Source organism: Podarcis muralis, chromosome Z (genome assembly GCF_964188315.1).
Source record: "Podarcis muralis chromosome Z, rPodMur119.hap1.1, whole genome shotgun sequence".
Taxonomy (NCBI): domain Eukaryota; kingdom Metazoa; phylum Chordata; class Lepidosauria; order Squamata; family Lacertidae; genus Podarcis; species Podarcis muralis.
In genome coordinates this window covers 39,919,669-39,942,901 of record NC_135673.1, presented here as the reverse complement: position 1 = coordinate 39,942,901, position 23,233 = coordinate 39,919,669, and the positions used below count along the sequence as shown (strand labels likewise).

At 45.7% G+C, this 23,233-nt stretch overlaps 1 protein-coding gene across 6 annotated transcripts in view; it reads right to left on the bottom strand.

Moving 5' to 3' along the window:
* The window catches only part of SEPTIN6 (septin 6), a 48,656-nt gene extending 30,793 nt beyond the window's left edge, over window positions 1-17,863 (bottom strand). For 4 of the 6 annotated variants that reach the window (XM_028714191.2, XM_028714187.2, XM_028714190.2 and 1 more), the window contains exons 1-2: window positions 17,441-17,862; window positions 1,493-1,607 (exon numbers count right to left, since the gene is read on the bottom strand). In XM_028714191.2, the coding sequence (XP_028570024.1) occupies window positions 1,493-1,607; window positions 17,441-17,470 (145 nt within the window). In that variant the 5' untranslated portion in view covers window positions 17,471-17,862. Of the gene's footprint in view, window positions 1-1,492; window positions 1,608-17,440 lie in introns of all 6 variants that reach the window. The other 2 variants (XM_028714186.2, XM_028714189.2) reach the window with 2 other exon arrangements.
* Window positions 17,864-23,233: the final 5,370 nt, after the last annotated feature.

Below are 23,233 nucleotides of genomic sequence, written 5' to 3'. Positions count from 1 at the left end.
AAACACACAATAGATGTGTTACAGCAAACACGGTGCAGAAGATCCATTATCAGCTCTCCTAACTTGATTTACTTTAAAGCAGCTTCAGTTTTCATCAGAGCAGAAGGAGGTATTTAACTACCCCCCCCAAAAAAATGCTGTTTTACGAATGTAAATCCGAATCCCTCAAAGCTGCTGAAAGCCCTTCTGTAGGGAGGAATATAGGCATAATACAAGGATCTGTAGGATCTGTAGTATTTCCCTCAGCAGGGCTAACAGCAGCTGTCAGTTGGTGGCAGTTTCGATCAGGAAAAAAGCAGGTGGGAGATATTTAATTAGGAGCAGAAAGAAGGGAGTTTCCCCCAGGCCACAAGGATGCTGAGATCTACCTGCTGCTTAAGGGGTCCTCCCTGAACCCAGAAGTGGTAAACGACTAAAGCCCAGTCACCAACATCCCCCTTTTTTTGTCAAGCTGCTCAAGAAGGTGCATAGTCAGAAACAGATCATTTAGACCCAATTCAACCAGGGTTTTCAGCTGTGCAACTTCCCCGCCAATAACTGATGTTGTGCAGTCCAGAATCAGTTCTCTCTCTCTTCATCTGCTGTTTTAACTAGGGGTGGCATATCTGCAGAGAAAGCCTGCTCTGTGAACTTCAGGCTCCCGCTGTGATGTGGAACCCTGATCAGAGAGGAAGGCAACACATGTAGAGCAAGCTCCCCTTTGCAGACAAACTCATCCAATGCACAGTTCCAGAGATCAAAAAGCAGGGTGTGTGTTTTTTAATCCATGTCTGGATACAACGGAATGCCAGCTTGGTTCAAAATGGTGTCCAATTGTGTCCCAACATAGATAAAGAACCTCTCCTTCATCTCCGGAACCATCTTGCAAAACTTGATTAAAATTGGTACAGCTCTGAAAGGTTCAGTCTGCCACCTTGATATAAAAGAGCACCCAATTGTATCCAAAACACAGGTGACTAGCTGCTCCTCAGGAGCTATCATGCAAAATTTGGTTACACAGGGAGACCATCTAACACAGCCTTGTTCTCACTCTTCCATGTGATAACTAATCATGTGGTGGGGGATGCCTAAATCAAACTTAAATGAAGGTACATCATTGGAGCTAGCAAACTCACAGCAACAGCATTACATTTGGAAGAACCTCTGTGTGTCTATTCTTTGCAGCAACAACGGGCTTAAAAACAAGCCACCCGGCTGATTTTCCATCAAAGAACATCACATCCCAAGTCAACAAATCCTACACGCCTTCAGTGTAAACCTCTGTGCTTTTGCTCATTTGTCCCAGCAAAACACAACACATCCCACCTCATCATCTTCAGACCACCCAAAGAGGCAGTGATCCTTGTTTATCTGTTGTTAAAAACTGGATCAGATGACAACACATAATGTGTGTTCTGGATAAGTCAAAGGATTACTTTGTTAGGCAAGTTTACCTTCATTCAGCAACAGAATTTTCCAAAAATGGAAAAGAGGGAAGAAGTGTTGTACTCACCCACACACAAGATGTTGAAACAGAAACCATGGCTAACTGATTTATTAACCAGCTGGTCAGGAAGGCTGTCAAATCCTACATGGCCAGAAAGAGGGACAGTACGGCAGCCTTCGCCCTAAGGAAGTTTGAAAGAAAAGACATGTTAAAATTAGATCTAAAAGAACATCACATTCTATTCCTGGTGGCCTTTTGAAAATTCTCCCTTCCAAAGAAAGTACACCATGGGTACTATCCAATGCTAGTCCAAGAGTAGACCCATTGGGTGGCATTCAATGAAGTATTACCGGTACTTGGAGCATGCCCATTGAAATGAATGGCTATGGCTTAAGTAAGGTCCATCCATTTCAATGGGTCTGCTCTGAGGAAAACTTGGTTGAATGCCACCCACTGAAATTAACGAACCCAAGTTAGTCATGTTCATTAATTTCAGGGGGTCTGCTAAGACTAGCATTAGATACAGCCCCACTTCTTTGTTTTGCCATCCAAATCTCAAAACAGGTTTTTGCATACTTTTCGAAATCTTTTTTTCTTGACTGCCAGCATCCCTGACTCCTAACCTGATAAGGAGTCAACTAAGAAAGCAAAACACAACTGCAATGTGACATTCACATATCACAAAGGCTGTTTTGCACTCATAAAATTGTGTTTCCAACAGCGCAAGCAATGCACACACCATTTATAACTACAGTTACAGATGGGTAGCCGTGTTGGTCTGCCATAGTCAAAACAAAAAAAATTCCTTCCAGTAGCACCTTAAAGACCAACTAAGTTAGTTCTTGGTATGAGCTTTCGTGTGCATTAGTTCTCATACCAAGAACTAACTTAGTTGGTCTTTAAGGTGCTACTGGAAGGAATTTTTTTTGTTTTGACCATTTATAACTGTTAGCATTTTAAAACACAAGGCAATTCAAAAGAAGAGGCACACCCAAGGACTTTTTCTCTTTATAAAATGCAAGAAGGGTGGAGTAGGAAAAAAATAAACTAAAAAGTCATCCTGAGTCCAGAAGCAATAGTTAAAAATGGAAGCTGTGACTGCATTATGACACAATTTGAAAGCCTAGCCAAAAAGGAGCAACATCTGGAAGCTCTGCTCATATGGCTATTTGATCAGTTTGAACAATAAGGTTCCAAGACATAAAACACTGCAAGATAGAATTTCCCTAAGTGGCTTGGCCAAAGCTGTAGTGGACAGCAAAGTAGTACAGTAATGTGGAATTTCTGCAAAATTTTGAACTGGAAATTTTGAATGGGAATTTAGGGTAATCTTCACAGGGTAATAGTACTGGAAACAATTCAGGTTTTATCTGAAAACGTTCTGATACCCTAGTGAATCAAGTGGGAACCACATCCAGAACTGGACCATCTTCTGTGGGCCATTTTTGACAGGTGGCTGGGGCCACTCACCTGTAAATCACCTGGCATCAAACCTCAAGCCACAGAACAGAGACAGACTTATGTCCGATCTTAGCACTCCAGTGACATCCCACAGGGCTAAGTTCAGATATAAGCTTCTGCTTCTCCCTTTTACTATCAAGGAGCAAGCAGGGGCATATCTACAACCTTAGTGCCGTGGGACCTCAGCACTTTGCTGGAGATCTCTGGTGTCAGGTGACTGAAAGACACAGGCAGCTGTAGTTTGTCCAAAATGGCCTCGTTGGCTAAATCCAGAGACTACTTAGACCAAACTAGGACTGTGGGCCAGAGATTCTGCCCTCGTAAGTGATCCACCTCAGCACGTTTATTTTATTTGCATTTAGTAAATGAAAGTGGGGGTGGGGGTACTCCACGTTTTTGTTTGTTGTCTATTACAGTGGCACCTCGGGTTAAGAACTTAATTCGTTCTCAAGGTACGTTCTTAACCTGAAACAGTTCTTAACCTGAGGTACCACTTTAGCTAATGCTGCCTTCCACTGCCACTGCACCGCCACCGCGCGATTTCTGTTCTCATCCTGAAGCAAAATTCTTAACCCGAGGTACTATTTCTGGGTTAGCAGAGTCTGTAACCTGAAGCGTCTGTAACCCTGAGGTACCACTGTAAGTTGCTTTGAGACTTTTGTATAAAGCAACTGACAAATATAAATATATGATTAACTACTACTACAACAACAACAACAACAACAACAACAACAACAACAACAACAACAACAACAACATTTTCTGTCCCAATATACCACAAGTATTTGACCTGAAATGTCTGAGGCAAAAATTAAAGCACACATAGGGCAATCATCTGGGGTGGGGAAAACCACATTAACTGCAACTTTGAAACTGCCAAGCTTGCTTCCTATTGTATCTACAATTGGCATCTATTCATCCTTACTAATTAACTTATGAAACATAACTTTCTTCCACCTCACATCACTACAGCTGAGGACCCAGGGACGAATTCGCAAAGATGGCTCTATGTATGTATGCATGTATGTATGCATGTTTGTGTACACATATCCTGGTAAACTGCCTCAGATTCGGGAAAGGCGCAAAGGTGCAGAGAGAAATTTAAAACAAACATTTGGAACACTTTTAAGTGGGAGCTGCCTACTGCACAAAAGAAACATTAGAACAGTTCTGCTTGATAAGACACAATATCTAGTCCAGAATTCTACCTCTTTGGAAGTCTACAATGAGATCCACAAATCCACACACCAGCAACTTCTAACCAGAGGCATGCTCACTTTGAAACAGTACCTAAATGTTGGGCTGCCAGCTCCCAAAAAAGAAAAACAAAAATCCTGACCCTTAAAAGGCAAAGCCAAAGAGCAAAGCCTAACCTTCTGTTGACAAGTCCAGAGACATAGACCAACACCAAAGCTGTGTGTTCAGCCACATTGGGTTGCCAGACTGGCGTCCTCCAGAAGTTATAGACAACAACTCCCATCTGCCACTGCTAGCTTGCCCAATGGTCAGGGATGATGGGAATCAAAACACAGCAGCATATGGAGGGCACCATGTTGGCTCCGCCTGAGCTACATACATGATGATTCCTTATACTAGGAATATACGGTAGTATGTAGCATATTTCTTAAGCTATTCATTATACTATTAGTCCATCCAGTCCAATATTTTCTATCCTTTTGGTGCAGAATTTGGTGGCTAGGTAGCTCACCGGGGCAAGACGGCTTGAGCACTGAAAACCAATCCTGGCCCAACTGCTCTGGCTGCCAACCACTTTCCGAGTCCAGTTCAAAAGCACCCTTCTAGACTGCACTAATGCAGTAATGCTGGAGATGCATCACAGAACAACAAAGTGGAATGACATGCAGACAGTCCAGTATAAATCCACCACTAACGAGCTATTACTGCATCAAAGGCATGTTGCAGAATCTACCCACACACAAACCACCAATCCGGAGGGGCCCTTTATGTCTCAGATGCTGGATACATGTGCTTCTCCATCTGCCCCACTGCATGCATTTCGACTGCTTCTCTCTTGCCAACATCCTCACCAAGTATGGTATCATTGCACATTCCAAAATGCCCTGCCACAGTCATATATTTCGTAGAGGAATGCATTTCTGCTCATGCAAAGGTTCTCCTCCTGAGGCCTTACAAAGCTACTTGCCCCAAGCTGCAATCCTTCAAAAAGTATGTCTTTATATAGAGCAAATAGCTGTAGTACAGAATCAGAAGACCAAACTATAAAGTTTTTTGGGGGGAGGGTTTAAACAAACAGAACTGAGAAAAGGAATGAGAAGAATCAGTAGTAATCAGATCAATCTTCCCATTTATTGGGTGAGGAAAAGAGAAAGCAAGAAAAACAGCAACATGAAGGGAGTCGCATCAATTACATTTTTCAATAGTGGGTCAAATGAGCATTTCAGAAATGTTTATGCTGTAAGCCATTTGTCGCAAAAGAGTAAGCAGGTGTCTAATTCTCCTGTTGCAGCTCCTCTCTGTACTTTATCCACAAAACATAAAAGCAATGCAGGTGCAACACGTTAAAAAAAAAAAAGTCTGGCTGAACCATCTATCAAGAGGACATTCTTTTCACTACAGTCATTTGCCGTCATTTCATCTACACTGAACTTGCTACATTGAAATTTCTGTTAGTTTTCAAAATCACAGATGACTTTAGAAGTACCGAACTGCACAGCTGCAAGATGCAGCAGCAAACTGTCACACCTTGGGGGTGCTGCAGAGGTAACTAAGGTGGAGGATCTTCTTTGGAAGCAAGCACACCCACCCTCTAATCCCTTGCCATTCTTGCTCCTTGCATGCAGAACAGGATGCTTAGCATTTTAAACAACTGAAAAAATAGGTAAAATGAGTCCATGTTGCTTCCGTTCCATTCCAGGAGGTGCATTGCAAGATGCACTTACTGGAAAATACATCCAATTACAGCAGTCCAATTATAGATGCTCCTGCTGAGGAAGCTAATAACCTCATTGTGTTTTCGATCTTTAGAGCAGCACCAGCAACCTGGGCTTTGCCCTTGCCACACCATACAGAAATGCAGCATCTTCAAGAGTCACTTGTTTAAAGCACAAAGCAGGGGTGATTTATGGTGACCAATAAATGCCACCATGTATATGGTAACCAGCATCTGGCCAGCAGAGCTTCCCTAAAGCAGGTTTTCCCAAACTTGAGTCTTCAACTGTTTTCGACTACAGCTCCCATCATCCATGGCTAGCAGCATCAGTGGTCAAGGATGATGTGAATTGCAGTCCAAAACAGCTAGAGACTCAAGTTTCCGAAACTCTACCCTAGAGCAGTGTTTCCCAACCTTGGGCCTCCAGCTGTTTTTGGACTACAACTCCCATCATCCCTAGCTAGCAAGACCAGTGGTCAGGGATGATGGGAATTGTAGTTCAAAAACAGCTGGAGGCCCAAGATTGGGAAACACTGCCCTAGAGATTTGTGAGGGCAGAACAAGGCAGCTCCCCCATCAACACTGTGTTCCTCTTGCTATGCAAGCTGCAGCTTTCAGCTGAGAACCAGACCTTCAGGATGCCGTGCGTCACTCCAGCCTCCTCTTGGCTCTACCTCTACGACTAGAGGAGGAACATAGGAAGAGACCTGCTGGATCACACCAAAAGCCCATTCTAGGACAGCATCCTGTTTCCAGAGGTGGCCAGCCAGCTGCTTCCTGAAAGCCCACAAAAGCCTGAAGGCAACCCCCAACCCCTGCTGTCTGCCCCCAACATCCTCAAACAGGCTCTCAGGGGTGAGACTTCCTGGTGGAACTAAGCTGCTGTTATCTCTCTTTTGAAATAGGCTTGCACTGATGGGGACTCTTCCAAAAACAGAGTGCTGCAAATTCCAGGAATGAAACAGCCTAGATGTTACAAGATGGGTAGCTGCAAGAGCCTTGGGAAATATTAGCAAATGCAAAACTCCCCTCCCATGGGCATGTATGTGTGATTCTACTCTTGGTTCAGAATGTGGTCAGTCTTCAAATACATTTCTCGACTGCCTTTTGATCTGCAGAAAGGGGAAATGCCAATTATGCAATGGCAGGAATCCTTGTTGGAATATGCATGTGTCATTTTGCTTTGCTGCTATTGCACACACATTGCAAACGTGCAGGAGGAGGAGCTCTGAATTTCTCTCTCTCTCTCTCTCTCTCTCTCTCTCTCTCTGGTGTTAGTAAAGCCAGTAAACTGTGTACAGTGGTACTTCTGGATGTGAACAGTATCCATTCCGGAGCCTGGTTCGCATTCTGAACAGAACGCAACCCGCGTCTGCGCGTACATGTGCGCAGGTCGCGATTCACCACTTCTGCGCATGCGCGTGATGTCATTTTGAGCGTCTGCACATGCGAGAGCAGTGAAACCCGGAAATAACCCATTCACTGGAACACAACCTGAAAATGCTCAACCTGAAGCGACTTTAACCCGAGGTATGACTGTATAAGGCAGAAGACATTACATGTAGTTTCAAAATGCACTGAGCTCTTTGGCCAACCTGAATTCACAGTTTCTGACTGCTTTTTGACTAGAAACTACAGTAATGACAAACTATCTGGATATTTTAACGGTTCAATTTTCTTCACTGAGTCAATCAGGAAGAGGAGGATAAAAAGATACCAGCCACTACTTTGTTATTACAGGGAGAATTCGGCAGAAATTCACACAAATGGGGGAAAGCACTTCCTTCCAGCTCTTGCAAGGAGGAGCTGGAGTTCACAAGAAGGGCAGGGAAGCATGCAGAGGCTAGGATGGCACAGAGTCCCCAGAGTCCCCCGTAGCAGAAGGACATGACTGTAAACCATTGCACAGCTGGGTGGGGTTCTTCCTGAATGGGCAGGAGACTGTTTTTCAGCCACTCTTGCTCTGGTGACCTTGCATGTCACAATTCCATCATGTCAGAAGCAAGCAGCAATTTCAATCGCTAAAGAGGCAGGACAAGCATAACATCACCCCTTCTCATAAACAACAGCTGCAGCCCTACCTTGACCCATTTCTCTTGCCAACCTCTATCCCATGAAAGAGCCATAATTCAGTGGAAGAGCAATACGCTTTGCAGGCATAAGGTCCCAGGTTCAATCCTTTGCATCTCTAAGTTGTTGGTGCTGGCATCTGTATGTTTTGAGAAGCAATGGAGTGCACCTCCTCTAACACCCCACTGGTCCACATAGCTCAGAATTATCTACACTGACTGGCAGCAGGTATCCGGGGTTTGAGACAATGGCCTCTTCCAGCCCCACCTGAAGATGCCAGGGTCTGAACATGGGACCAAATGCACAGAATGCAAATGGCTTCTACTGAGTGATGGTTCTTCTCCAATGGTTTGATTTGGTTTAAGACAGCTTCCTAAATTGTTCCCCCCACACTGCAAACTCCGTAGGGTCCGGACCACATAAAGAAAGCCTAATGCTTTTTAAATTGTGTATTAAAGGGCCAGATCCCCAATTTCCCATAATCTGAAATATAAACTTTTGATTGTAGAGCAGTGTTTCCCAACCTTGGGCCTCCAGCTGTTTTTGAACTACAACTCCCATCATCCCTGACTAGCAAGACCAGTGGCAAGGGATGATGGGAATTGTAGTCCAAAAACAGCTGGAGGCCCAAGGTTGGGAAACACTGTTGTAGAGGAAACTATTTCCTTTGTGCACCTACACATCCCAGGTGTGTGTGTGTGTGGTTTTTTTCTTGGGAAAGATCCATCAGGTTTGTTGCAAGATCAAGGCCATAATTCTGCAAAAGGTAGCAATATCAACCTTTCCCCCCTACTTTGCACTGCAAGAAAATTACCTTGTAATAATGTCACAAATAGGAAAGGTGTTAAGAAATCATTGCACTGCAAAGAAACTGGTATTTCTGCACAGCTGAGTAAATAATGCATTAAGGTCAAGCAGAAGTCATCTCCCCCAAAACTGAAAAGAAGAGGAAGGAATTGGGCTACCTGAGGCCTCTTAATAAAATGAAAATCTTAATAAAAATCTTATTATAAAAAAAAAAGGAATTGGGCTACCTGAGGCCTTCCAGATATTGTTGGACTCCAACTCCAATCACCCCCAGCCACAATGGCAGATGGTCAGGAATGATGTGATTCATAGTCCAACAACATCATGCAGAGAGCAGCTAAGTTCCCCTCCATTGGCCTAGGCCAGGCATGGCAAACTTGGCCCTCCAGCTGTTTTGGGACTACAATTCCCATCATCCCTGACCACTGGTCTTGTTAGCTAGGGATGATGGGAGTTGTAGTCCCAAAACAGCTGGAGGGCCAAGTTTGGCCATGCCTGATATATGGCAATTTCAGTGGTCTAGGTACATAATCATCAGTGGAAATTTGGCTTTTCTGCTGTGTTTGATCAGGTTCAGTAATTTCCTGATGGATGCTGGCTGTCTTGGGCTTGGGTTAGCGGTGCTTCCACCACATGAAACATAAACTAGTTAAGGTAAGAGTTGAGGCACACATTATGGTTGCCTTAAAGCTTTTGATTGTTTAGAATGGAAATACCTCTTAGAAGTATTAACCAACTTCCTACAAATCCTTAAACAAATTTACTCCCAAGCTTCAGCAAAATGTAGGATCAATGGTATGGACTCTAATACCATAGCAATACAAAGAGTGACTAAACAAGAGTGCCCACCATCTCCCTTCCTATCCATCCTGGCCCTGGAACCCCTAGCAATCCAAATGTGAACAGCCCCACAAACACACTAAATATTACCACCCCAATCTCCTCTCTCCCTCTCCTCTTTCTTCTTCCCCCACCTTATTCTGTATAATGTCTCACATCAAAAGTAAAAAAAGGACTCTACAACATGAAAAAAGACAATGCACATTTTTGTGAACCAATAAAATCTTTAATAAAAATATTATTATTTTTTTTAAAGACAGCCAGCGTGAGTCATGCACTAAAATGAAGACATTCGCCGTTTGTGGTAAATTCATTTCTTGCTTGTCAAAAAGCCACACACATTAAGACAACCCACTAACTCTCATTTGCCTGGAAGCATCAGCCAAGCCTTGTTACCATCCATGGCAGGTTGACAATGCATGTTAAATAGACCTATGCACGCTCAACACAGAAAATGCAGTTAGGATTTTAAACATTCAGGTTTCTTTAGAAAGGCCTTCCTTATATATCTGCTCAGAAGACAGACTGCCAAGAAACATGAGGGTCACAACCCTGCTCATTTTGCTTGCTGTTCGACTGGAAACCAGAACAGCCTTCCTCACCTCTCCCACAGGTGTATTCTACCAGGCACTCTGCATTGTGTTAGGGAAGGAGGAGACCTCAGGGGTGTAATAATGACAATAAATTAAGATTCAGTTTAGTTTAGAGGAAACGCAAGTAAGAGGAGACAAGACACAGGTGTGTAAAATTATGCATGGTGGAATGAAAGTAGATTAAGAGAACAGTTTATCTCCCTCTCTCTTAATACGGGAACTAGGGGCTACTAAACTGAATGCTAGAATATTCAAGCCAGACAAAAGAAGGTACTTAGTCACACAGCACAGAGTTAAACTCTTGAATTCATTCCCAGAAGTAGTGATTGCCACCAAGCAGGATGGCTTTGAAAAAGGATTAGATGAATTCAGGGAGGATAAGGCTGTCAGTGGCAACTATCCCTGATGGATGGCTATGTTCTATCTCCACTGTCAGAGGAAATGTGCCTCTGAAAGCCATCTGCTGGGAATCTCAGGTGGGGAGAGTGGTGTTGGACTCAGGTTCTGCTTTCAGGCTTCCTCTAGTCATCTGCCCAGCCAAGGTGAGGACAGGATGCAAGACTAGATGGATCATTAGCCTGATTCAGCAGAAATAGACTGGAAAGAGAAGCTGCTGAATTGCAACTCATTACCAAACTTAAAACCATGGAGAGACCTGGTCTGAACAAAGACATTGGATTCTTATCTCATTATACATGACAAAGCCATTTTTCACCTTCTCACCCCTTGCTTTTTCCTGTAAGACCTATTGCAGTCGTTAAGAGTCGTCAACAGGCTCATCACAGCTACCTGCCAATTACCCATTCCCACCACCCTTCTGAGTAATACCCCTCCCCACCTTCTCACTATATAGAAGGATCTGGCAACTTCTGTTTCAGTGTATCTGAAGAAGTGTGCATGCACACGAAAGCTCATACCAAGAACTAACTTAGTTGGTCTTTAAGGTGCTACTGGAAGTAATTTTTTTTGTTTTGACTATGGCAGACCAACACAGCTACCTATCTGTAACTGATTCAGCAGGTTCTTCTTAGGTTCTTAATGGATATCAAACCACCAAACCCTTGCTCAGGCACAACCGGTGCTATTTCTCCATGAGACAACTGTGTACATGCACACTACATGGTAGATTGCACCAGATGCTACCCACTTCCCAACCTTCTTCATTTTTCAGTTGCACTGCACCAAGGCCACAGCATTCATTTCCCACATCCTGAAACATTCAGCTTCTTAAATACTTCCTCAGTGCTCTAAGTGCAGGCCTATCTCAGCGGAAGAAGTAGCCCCTGTATAGAAGGATCTACAAAATATGAATTCTGGCTGAATGCATCACAGAAAGGCAATGGAAGTGAATGCCTAAATATTATTGTTATTGTTATTATTAAATTTTGTATACCACTCTTCATACATAGATCTCAGGGTCGTTCACAACATAAAATACAAGACGAGCAACACAAAATGCATAATAAAAACAGCTAGACTGGTGAGGATCTTCACTGGCTCCTAGTACGTTTCTGAATACAGTTCAAAGTGTTGGTGCTGACCTTTAAAGCCCTAAATGGCCTCAGCCTAGTATACCTCAAGGAGTGTCTCCACACCCATCGCTCAGCCCAGACACTGAGGTCCTTCTCCAAGGGTCGTCTGTAGTTCCCTCACTGCAAGAAGTGACGTTTCAGGGAAACAGGCAGAGGGCCTCCTTGGTAGGGGTGCCCTCCCCGTGAAACCCCTCGCTTCAACGTCAAGGAGATAAAGAACTACACAACTTTTAGAAGACATCTGAAGGCAGCCCTGTATTGGGAGGTTTTTAACGCTTGATGTTTATAAAATTATATCATGGGCGGGGTATAAATCATAAAAGTATTATTATCATCATCATCATCAACAACAACAACAAACCAATAAACCCCTTCCCACACCCACACTAGAGGCAAGGAGCACCACTCTCACCACTGGGACACATGGAAGGGGAGGGGTAGACCTGTCAGTGCCAAGAATACTGAGCTAGATGGACCAATGATCTGACTTGGAATAAGGTAGTTTGCTATGAACCTGTGTCCACACTAGGCTCCAGTCTCTTCTATCCTTAGGCAGAGTGACACACACACACCCTAGAGTACAAGTGAGCAACATCCACAAATAATTAACATGTCTTGCTGTAAGAAAAACAGGTTATTTCTACCTCAATAATCTTCCTTCAGTTATGTTTTGGAGCATCAGTGTTGGATTTAGAATAGGGGCAGGGAACATGTGGTCCTCCAGATGTTGTTGTTGGGCTCCAACACCCATCATCCTTAGCCAACATGGCCAGTGATCAGGAATAATGTAAGCTGGGAAGAGCCAAAACATTCTCCACCCCTGATTTAGGGCTCTTCTTGCACTGCCTCTCAGTCTACATGAGGCTAGGTAGGCAACTACCTTGGGCAGCAGATCCAGCACCCAAAGAATGCATCGCCTGCTGCCACCACCATGGTAACAGCAATAGCTGTGGTGTGCTCTTTGGAGGCTGGATCCGGTGCCACCTTGGCATTTCCCATCCCCACTCCTGAATACTGTCTCTTGGCAAACAGAAGGCATTGCTGGTTTCCTCCCACCCCCAAGGAAGTAATTGCAGGAGCTGCCCTCTGGGTGTCTCCTGGACTCTGCACCCACCTGGCCTGATTCAGAGTGGGTCCCTTTTCCCTCCATGGCAGCCTCTGATCCCCACTTCAGCTGTTGGGTAAGGTTGCTTCGCTTCCTCCCCTTGTTCCCGATGTAGATCTTCACTCACCCATCTTGTGGTTTGCCTCGGGTGTCTAAATGTCTTGAGCCAGCCCTTTGCATGTCATGTGGCAGAAGGGTGACTAGGGATCTTGCGTTTGTTATGGCTGTGGACAGAACGGCTTGAGTACATGGGGATTGCTGCGTTTCCCTAGGCTAGCAGCTAGGTAAAGGTAAAGGTACCCCTGCCCGTACGGGCCAGTCTTGCCAGACTCTGGGGTTGTGCGCCCATCTCACTCTAGAGGCCGGGAGCCGGTGCTGTCCGAAGACACTTCCGGGTCACGTGGCCAGCGTGACAAGCTGCATCTGGCGAGCCAGTGCAGCACACGGAACGCCGTTTACCTTCCCGCTAGTAAGCGGTCCCTATTTATCTATTTGCACTTAAGGGTGCTTTCGAACTGCTAGGTGGGCAGGAGCTGGGACCAAACGACGGGAGCTCACCCTGCCGTGGGGATTCGAACCGCCGACCATACGATCGGCAAGTCCTAGGCACTGAAGTTTTACCCACAGCGCCACCCACGTCCCAGGCTAGCAGCTAGGTTAATTTAAAAGAAGCTGCAGCTTTCTTTTAAAAATTCAAACCAGCTGAGCAGATGAATTGCTGTTGTTTTTATTTTTTTATTTTTTTAAAAAAAAATCTTAGTTGGTGGTGCTTTGGAAATCAGGCAACCTGGGTAAGAAGCTGCCTTAAACTTAAGAACATAAGAAGACTCCTGTTGGGTCAGGCAAATGGCCCATCTAATCCAGCAACCTCTTCTGTCTGAGGCCACCCAGATGCCAGGCATTAGCCATGTGGATTGGCAGTAGCATGTTCTGCAGTCCCAAGAAGCCTTCTCACTGTGGTCTTCCACTTAAGTGCCTTTACAGGGAGCATGTGACACACACACACACACACACACACACACACACACCATGTCACAACAATTTTCTCTGGCTATCAGTCTGTTTTCAGTCTCTTTGCTGGTTCTGACCTACAAAGCATTGCACAGAATGGAACAGGTTGTCTGAAACAGTGCATTTTCTCATACAAGCTTTTCCAGATCCTTGGGAAGGGCCCGTCTTCCTGTCCTGCCAACCGGACGCACATTTGAAGGGAAGGTTCACAGCTCAGTGGCAGAGCATCTGCTTCGCTTGCAGAAGGTCTCAGGTTCAATCCCTGGCATCTCCAGGCAGAGCTGGGAATGTCCCTGGTCTGAAATCCTGGAAAACCATCTACCATTCTGAGTAGACAATCTGGAGCTCTCTGGAACAATGTTCTGACCTGATATAAGGCAACTTCCTTGTAGGAGGGCATTTTCATAGCTGCTCCCAAGTGCAAGAACTCATAGCCAAGGGGTGTCTGGCTAGCCTGCTGCTAATTACCTAAACTGACATGTTGTATGGTTGTTTTATTAACTTTTATTAACTTTATTGCTGTTTTACCTGCCTTATTCTTATGCTGTTTTCACTCGGAATCTTATTGCCCCTTATTGTTTTATTTTGCTTTTTTATTATTGCCTTGGGGAGCATTTGGTGGAAAGGTAGGACAAAATAAGGTACAAGTGGAACAACCAGGGCCCACCTTAGAAGGTGGTGGGCTCTCTTTCCTCAGAGGTTTTTAAACAGAGGTTGGGTGGCCATCTGTCACAGATGCTTTAGTTGAGATTCTTGCATTGCAGGGGGTAGGACTAGATAATTCTCACAGTCCCTTCTAGCTCTAGCATTCTATGATTCCTATTAGTCTACCACAGAGGACTCAACATGCAGCTCTCTGGTTGTCTAGTGCTGCCTTTCAGTTGCTGGAAACCATAGGAGAGCGATCTTGTACATCCAGGTCCTATATTTGGGCTTCCCACATGCATCTGTGCCAATGTGGTATAGTGGCTGGAGTATTGGGCTAGAACCTGGGAGACCAGAGTTCAAATCCCCACTCAGTCATAAAGCTCACTTGGGTGACCTTGGGCCAATCACCATCTCTCAGCCTATAACCTACCTCACAGGGTTATTGAGAAGGTAAAACAGAGGGACAGGAGAACCATCCATGCCACTACTTTGAGCTCTTTGGGAGGAAAGGTAGGGCAGAAATGTCATTGTTGTTAAAGAATTCACTATGAGGACAGGATGCTGGACTAGACAGATGGGCCATTGACTTGATCCAGCAGCCTCCTGTGATGTTCACCAGGTTGGCTGGCGCTGACTGCCAGCTGTAGCCCAAAACAACTGGGAGCCACCAGGTTGGCAAAGCGTAGTGTAGCACATTTATTTTTAACTTTTTATCACACTGGCATTCCAAACCTCAGTCAAGATGTTTATTAGGGCAGCATAAATGAGGTCATCACATTTTGTCTTCAGAGCTCTTTTGAGGGGGAATAGATTACAAGTGACCTGCAAAGGCCTCAAAGTGAGCTTCATGGATCCGAGCAGGGATCTGGACCCTACTCTCACCATGCCAAGCCAAATATATATCACTCTGATATACACTTAGAACGAATTGTGGATACCACCCAACTGAACAAACTGAAATATTGCACTCTGAAGGTCAGATTTAGGGCTATGAGGAGCTGTCTAATACAAGCTAGTTGTCCATCTAGCCCCAAACTGCTTGCTCTGACTGGCAGCAGTCCTCTAGAACCTCAACTAGGGGTCTTCCATTCACTTGCTCCCCATTATTTGTTTTAACTAGAGATGCCAGAGATGAAGATCTGGGACCTTCTGCATACAAGGCAAATGTTCACTAACTGAGTTATGGTCGCTTCTCTTTAAATATTTGAAACTGGAGAAACTGGATTCATTCCAGCCCTAGAACATCATGCAGTACAACACATTATTTTAACACACAAAGATGATCCATTTAAAATGGGGTGTGGAACCTCTAGCCATCCAGCTATTGTTGGACTCCAACTCTAATAATCCCCAGCCAAGATGGCCAATGGTGAGGGATGATGGGAGATGTAGTCCAGTATCTGGAGAGACAGAGAATCCCCATCCCCAATTGCTGTACTACACTGCATGCTCCTTCTTCTAAACATCCTGGCAGGTTAGAAATCCGAGGAGTTCCTGTGGTCCTTTCCCTAGTTAAAATGAACAGGGAATTGCAGACAAATTAAACCCATCTACAAGCCAAAAGATATTCAATTAATTTGGTTTGCAAAGGGCTCCATCTCCTGCCCCAGGAGTGCCTCTGTGCTCCCTTTCATCACAGCAGAGACAAAAGGGCAGGTGAGCTCTGGACATTATAGAGCTTGTGCAGAGACAAAAATCTCCCACCCTTCCAATTAAAAAAAATAAAGAATTATTTGTCATATTGGGAGATGCCAGGCATTGTGATGTGAGTGATGCACCCAAAAGAAAAAAGCCAATATATAGGAATCTAAATGGAGCCAGAAAGAGAAATGAACACTTTATGGAAAATGATCACAATGAAAATTAAGCTGCTTGAAGATGAAACAATTTACGATCAAACCCAAAGCACTTTATTTATGGAGGTGCCTGCTGTGACCCCTGGCAGTTGCAACCCCACAGCCTGAAATAAATAAAGTATTTTAAAGAAATAAATATAAATAATCCCTCGTCTGCAAAATGCACACTTGCACCACAGCTCCAGTTTAGCATAGCCCAGAAATGAAGAAGGCTCCACAACTGAGCAACCCAAACCTAGTTAAAATCTGCCCCCAACTATCCCACGCTAATGCAAGAAGAGGTCACACCCACCGCATCATTCAACCCACATCTCCCCGTTTCATCAGGCCAAGCCTTTAAGACAGTCATCTGCAAAGCACTGCTTCCTTCGTCCTATGCAAAACGCTACCCAATAAATCCGGCCCGTCACGGCCAGTCAGATCACACACAATTCAAGCCAACCCTCTTTTGTTTAATACAAAGGCTCTCCCTCAAAAAAAAAAACACCCCAAAACCCATCACCTTTAGCCAGTAACATCCTCTTGTCCTCCTGTCTTCCCACCCGCCCCCGCACACACGCGTATAAAATCCAGCTTGCATAAAAAGACAAAAAGCAGCGGCAGCAGCAGCAGTCCATAGCCTCCCCGCATTCGCCATCACCCGAACCTATAACGGGAAAGTCACCGCCAAGAGCATCACCCCAGCGGCTTCTCTTATATCACCAGCCCGCTCCACATCCCTCTGCGCTGACAGTAACAGCGATTTGTAAAAATAAGACCGAGATTTAAGAATTCACATCTCTGATCATTTAACAAAAGACGGTTTCGGAATCCCCCAGCACCTCTCCCGCTGTGTTAACGCCCAGTTCTTAATTTGGAACCATGGGAATATCTCGGGCTGGGGAGTGTATATGCAGCTCGCGCCCGCTTTCCTGAAGTGGCCATCCGGGTATCCACCCAGCATTCATTCATTAGCCAAGCTGCCTCTTTCCTCTCTGGCCCGTTGTCGGCATCACCACCTAGCCGCGGCTTCTCTCGCCAGAGAAGCGCGCGCAAACCTTGCCCGTCCCCGAGAGCTGGAGTTCTAGCGGCAGGCAAGGCAAGCTAGCCAGCTAGCCGGCCGGCCGGTCAGCCATGCTCAGGGAGGCCCACCCGAGTCCGGAGCGCGGTGCGCCCTCCACGCCAGTCGCCGCGCACTCACCACCTGGCGCGCTATCTCGGTGGCCGCCATGGCCCCTTCGCCTCGCCTCCTCGGAAGCCGAGCCCGCTGCAAACTCTACCTCAGTCCAGGAGACACTGTTACACTGACTGAGCGGGTGGAGGAAGGACCCGGCTACTGCGGCATGGGGGGGGGGGAGAGAGAAATGGGGCGTGGACACGACCGAATCCTCTGCCACTCGTTTGGAGCTAGAAAGCCGGCTAGGGCGCAGAGAAGAAGGGCGCTGGCGGGATCCTTCCTTTCTGAAGCAGTCAGCTCCTCCCGCGCGCTTCGAGGAGTCTCCACAGGCGACTCCACAGCATTCCTCCCCCCGACGCCTCCCCCGGGCGAAATGGTGCAGTCCGAGACGCGCGCAAGGCTAGGGTCCGTGCGGCTATGGTGTGACTGTGCGCTTGCCTGGGTGGCTTGAATGAGACCGGGGAGGAAGGAAGCCAAAGAAAGGGGAGGGAGGGACGGAGACCGCGAACTAGAGCGGAGGAGGAGGAGGGCGCTCCAGCCTTACTACTAGCGGTGCCCTCAGGGCAGGACTTCAGGGCCCCCACGCAACAGAATTAGCAGGAGAGGCCTCCAGGTGCAGCAGTGCTGGCTGACCTCAGCTGGAAATAAGTGAAGCATGGCACCTTAGCATCTAAAAAGCTAAAACTACCTAACCGTAGCTGTCGACGTTTCCCTTGTTTTAAGGGAAATTCCCTTATCCCGAATAGGATTCCTCGCAAGAAAAGGGAAACGATGACAGCTATGTACCTAACTTAAGCCTAGCATTACCTCTAAGGCTCTAACTGCACCGTTGCTTACTAAGCTGGCCCTGCAATCCCCTTGAGCCAAGCCAGCTTCTCTCCTGCTTGGGCTGGATCAGGGCTAGGCAACCCTTTTCTCTCAGAGGGCCACATTCCTTTCTAGGGAACCTCTCTCAGGGGCCACATGCCAGTGTGGGCAGGGCCAGAAGCAAAAGTGGGTGGGGCAATAAATGCTAATTTACTCGCACACCTCTCTTTGTCCACTGCCTTGGGCAGACAGGATAAATCACAGAATCAAAAGAGTTGGAAGGGACCACAAGAGTCATAAAATACAACGCCCTGCAATGCAGGAATCTTGTGCTCTATGTGAGCCCAACAACCCGAAAAGCTCCAATTTCTACTTTTTGTTAAGTATGTATTTTTATTTGGGGTGGGCATCTCCCCCCCCCCACTCCCCGCTACGCCCCTGTACACAGCCAAAGGAAACTGGAAGCAGCATCAACATCAAAGTCTTGTGGCATCTAAAAGCCTAACAGGTTTTATTACAGAATGTTGAGTCCATTTCAACAGATGCATTAAATGTAAGTCTCAGTTGGCAGCTGCAGATGCGTTTGCTCTGTTGAGATAGAAAATGTTGCGAACAGCAGGGCCCCATAGCCATGAAATACAAGAAGTACAATCTGTGACAATTTCTTTGTAAAGCTTAAAGATAAGCCAAGTGACCCTTCATTAACAGCTTATCTTAAGCTTTGCATTAAAAAACCACATACTGTATTTGTTGCATTTTGCGGCCATGTGTTTCCCCTGTTTACAATTTGTTTTTCTCTTTACTCATGCACATGTGATGAGACTGAACATTTATATGGGCTCTTTCAAGCATTCAATGCATTCCACATTCCAGCCCTTACAAAGTAAATCAGTATACTATCCTCTGTGTTGCAAAGGCACCAAGAGAGTAGTTTGCCAAAGTCCACCTGGCAAGTTTGGAAGGAGGTGACATTCAAACCAGGGACTTGCCAGTTTGTAGTTGTTGTGAAATTGTGTTGTATTTTTGCACACATGTCCTGCATGCACGCTTCCCACAGGCATTCTGGTTGGCTACTCTGAGAACAGGACCAGACTGGACACTGGCCTGAAATATCTCAAAACAGTGAGCAACCTTCAGTTCTCCAGAACCCTTAATGAGGCAGGATGTTAAGCAAAGTGAGAGCAGAGGTTAAGGGAAGACAGAGGAAAGCTGGCTTGAGGTAGCCACAAATCTTCATTTGGTCACAGTCTTACAGTGGAGCATAGGAAGAGATCAGAACTGGATCAGCCTCAACTAGGTGCTCTGCGCGTAACACTCTCCACCTATTAACTGTAGACACAGGACTGCACTGTGCATACCACAGGCACCATATGTGAAGGGCACTCATACTGGAATCCACAAACAACAGCACAATGGTGTTGACCTTTAAAGCCCTAAATGGCTTCAGTGCTTTATACCTAAAGGAGTATCTCCACTCCTATTGTTCAGCCTGGACACTGTGGTCCTTCTGGCAGTGCAAGCAGTGAAGTTACAGGGAACCAGGCAGTGGACCTTCTTGGTAGTGGTGCCCATCATGTGGAACACCCTCCCATCAGATTTCAAAGAGATGAACAATTATATGACCTCCCGTAGACATCTAAAGGCAGCCCTGTATCAGGATGCTTTTAATGTGTGATTTTCTGCTGTGTTCTTTTTATATCTTTTGTTGAAGCTGCCCAGAGTGGCTGGGACAACCCAGACAGATGGGAAGGGTACAAAAAAATAAATCTATCATCATCATTAAACTTATTCTCATGGAACTCTCCATGTAGGCACACTCCCTTTCCACCTTTCACAAAAAAATTAAAGCCTTAAAAAGAAGAAGCTGGCTTTTAAGAAGTGATCTGTAGTTTTCAGGAGATTTGTATTAGTGTTTTATCTTGCTGATGTATTAGTGTCCTGTTACTGAGCCTGTCAAAGTGAGCATGCAATTTAAGTGTTTCCTTTTTTAATAATGTATTTTATGTTTCTCTTGCAGGTTGCTTTATCATTGTCATGCAAAAGTGGGATGAAAATATTAATCGAACTTTTAATAAACCATATTTGTGGTTTGTATTTGGAGGGGAGCTGAAGGAGATCACTTGGAGAATGAACTGTTGAATGGAGCTTGAAGAGGGTTGTGGGGAGAATTTGGTTGCCAATTGGAAGCAGGAGAGGGATGCCCATTTGTAAAAAGGTAAAGGGGCCCCTGACCATTAGGTCCAGTCGTGGCCGACTCTGGGGTTATGGCGCTCATCTCACTTTATTGGCCAAGGGAGCCAGCGTACAGCTGGCCAGCATGACTGAGCCGCTTCTGGCGAACCAGAGTTGCTGTTTACCTTGCCACCAGAGTGGTACCTATTTATCAACTTGCACTTTGATGTGCTTTCAAACTGCTAGGTTGGCAGGAGCAGGGACCGAGCAACGGGAGCTCACCCTGTTGTGGGGATTTGGACCGCCAACCTTCTGATCAGCAAGTCCTAGGCTCTGTGGTTTAACCCACAGCACCACCCACGTCCCTTTGTATCCATTGTATCCCTTTGTGCCCATTTGTATCTGGGACCAATTCAAGGTGCTCACATTATTGCTTAAAGCCCAAAATGACCAAAGTCCCAAATATCTGAAAGGCCATTTCCATCCCTACTGACCTTCTCAGGTGTTGGGAAATTGTGTCCTAGGAGAGGGTTTTCTGTGTGGCAGCCACCAAATTGTGGAATGCCTTCCCTACAGAGGTGTGACTAGCACCTTCACCAAACAGCTTCACCCAAGATGCACTTCTTTATCCTAGTCTTGGACCATTAAGGTACTTTTTTTCCTGGGACTCACCTCTATAAGCTGAAGTTATATAGACCCCAACCCACTTGGAGCAGTTTCATGTGTTTTACCTTGGTAGTGGTTTTTTTATTTATGCACTTATTTTATTTTTTTAAATAAGTGCATATTCTATTGCTGTAACCTACCCAGGAACCTTATGGTGAGGGACAGGTAAGAAATCTTATAAAATAAATAGGAATTAGCTAAGTGCTAATGGGTTCAGCACAATAAGCAACTCCTTAGCAATGCATGCTTCCTTAGAAGTAAGTCCCAATAAGTCAAATTAGACTTACTACTTACCTTTGCAAGTGATGTATTTGGGATTGCAACATCAGTTTCATTTAGGAATAAACAGGTCACACGCTACCCCTAGTGGATATTTCAAGAAATGCTTAGGAGAAGATGCAGACTGGAAAAGATACTGCTTTTATCTTCCCTATAATTAATGAGAAGCAGATTTTTAAAGTTCACACCTGCCTATCGGGCAGCATAAGGGAAAGCTGAATGCTTGTATTCTGTTTGGTCAGCCTAAACTGGCCTAAAAATCATTGATTTTAACATACTTTATGTCTCTCATTTGCAAGAACCAATACGGTAATAATATTCTAGACCACAGTGTTGCAACTTCCATTGAGAAAACTGTGTTGGCTGGTTGCTGCAGAACCTAAGATTCTTGTGATATCGGAAAGCTGCAGTCTTATAAAGCTTAATAATAATAATTATTTATTATTTATACCCTGCCCATCTGGCTGGGTTTCCCCAGCCACTCTGGGTGGCTTCCAACAAAATATTAAAATACAATAGTTTGTTAAACATTAAAAGCTTTCCTAAACAGGGCTGCCTTCAGATGTCTTCTAAAAGTCTGGTACGGAAGTTGTTTCTCTCTTTGACATCTGGTGGGAGGGCATTCCACAGGACGGGTGCCACTACTGAGAAGGCTCTCTGCCTAGTTCCCTGTAACTTGGCTTCTCACAGTGAGGGAACCGCCAGAAGGCCCTCAGCGCTGGACCTCAGTGTCTGGGCTGAACGATGGGGTGGAGACGCTCCTTCAGGTATACTGGACCAAGGCCATTTAGGGCTTTAAAGGTCAGCACCAACACTTTGAATTGTGCTCGGAAACGTACTGGAAGCCAATGAAGGTATTTCAAGACCCATGTTATGTGGTCTCGCTGCCGCATTCTAGATTAGCTGCAGTTCCCAGGTCACCTTCAAAGATAGCCCCACATAGAGCGCATTGAAGTAGTCCAAGTGAGAGGTAACTCGAGCATGCACCACTCTGGCAAGACAGTCCATGGGCAGATAGGGTCTCAGCCTGCGTACCAGGTGGAGCTGGTAAACAGCTGCCCTGGACACAGAATTGACCTGCGCCTCCATGGACAGCTGTGAGTCCAAAATGACTCCCAGGCTGCGCACCTGGTCCTTCAGGGGCACAGTTACCCCATTCAGGACCAGGGAGTCCTCTACACCTGCCCGCCTCCTATCCCCCCAAAACAGTACAGTGGTACCTCTGGATACAAATGGGATCCGTTCAGGAGCCCCGTTTGCATCCAGAAGCGAACACAACCCGCGTCTGCACAGGTCACGATTCGCCGCTTCTGCGCATGTGCTTGTCGTCATTTTGACCATCCGTGCATGCGCGAGTGGTGAAACCCAGAAGTAACGCATTCTGTTACTTCTGGGTCACCGTAGAGCGCAACCCAAAAGCACTCAACCTGAAGCAACTTCAACCTTAGGTATGACTGTACTTCTGTCTTGTCAGGATTCAACCTCAATCCATTAACCGCCATCCATCCTCCAACCGCCTCCAGACACACAGGACCTTCACCACCTTCACTGGTTCTGATTTGAAAGAGAGGTAGAGCTGGGTATCATCTGCATACTGATGAACACCTAGCCCAAACCCCCTGATGATCTCTCCCAGCAGCTGCATGTAGATGTTGAAAAGCATGGGGGAGAGGACAGAACCCTGAGGCACCCCACAAGTGAGAGCCCAGGGGTCTGAACACTCATTCCCCCACCAACCCTCCCCCACCAACACAGCACAGGAGGAAGGAGCGGAACCACTGTATAACAGTGCCCCCAGCGCCCGGCCCCTCTAGACAGTCCAGAAGGATGTTATGGTCGATGGTATCAAAAGCCGCTGAGAGATCCAGCAGAACTAGAAAACAGCTCTCACCT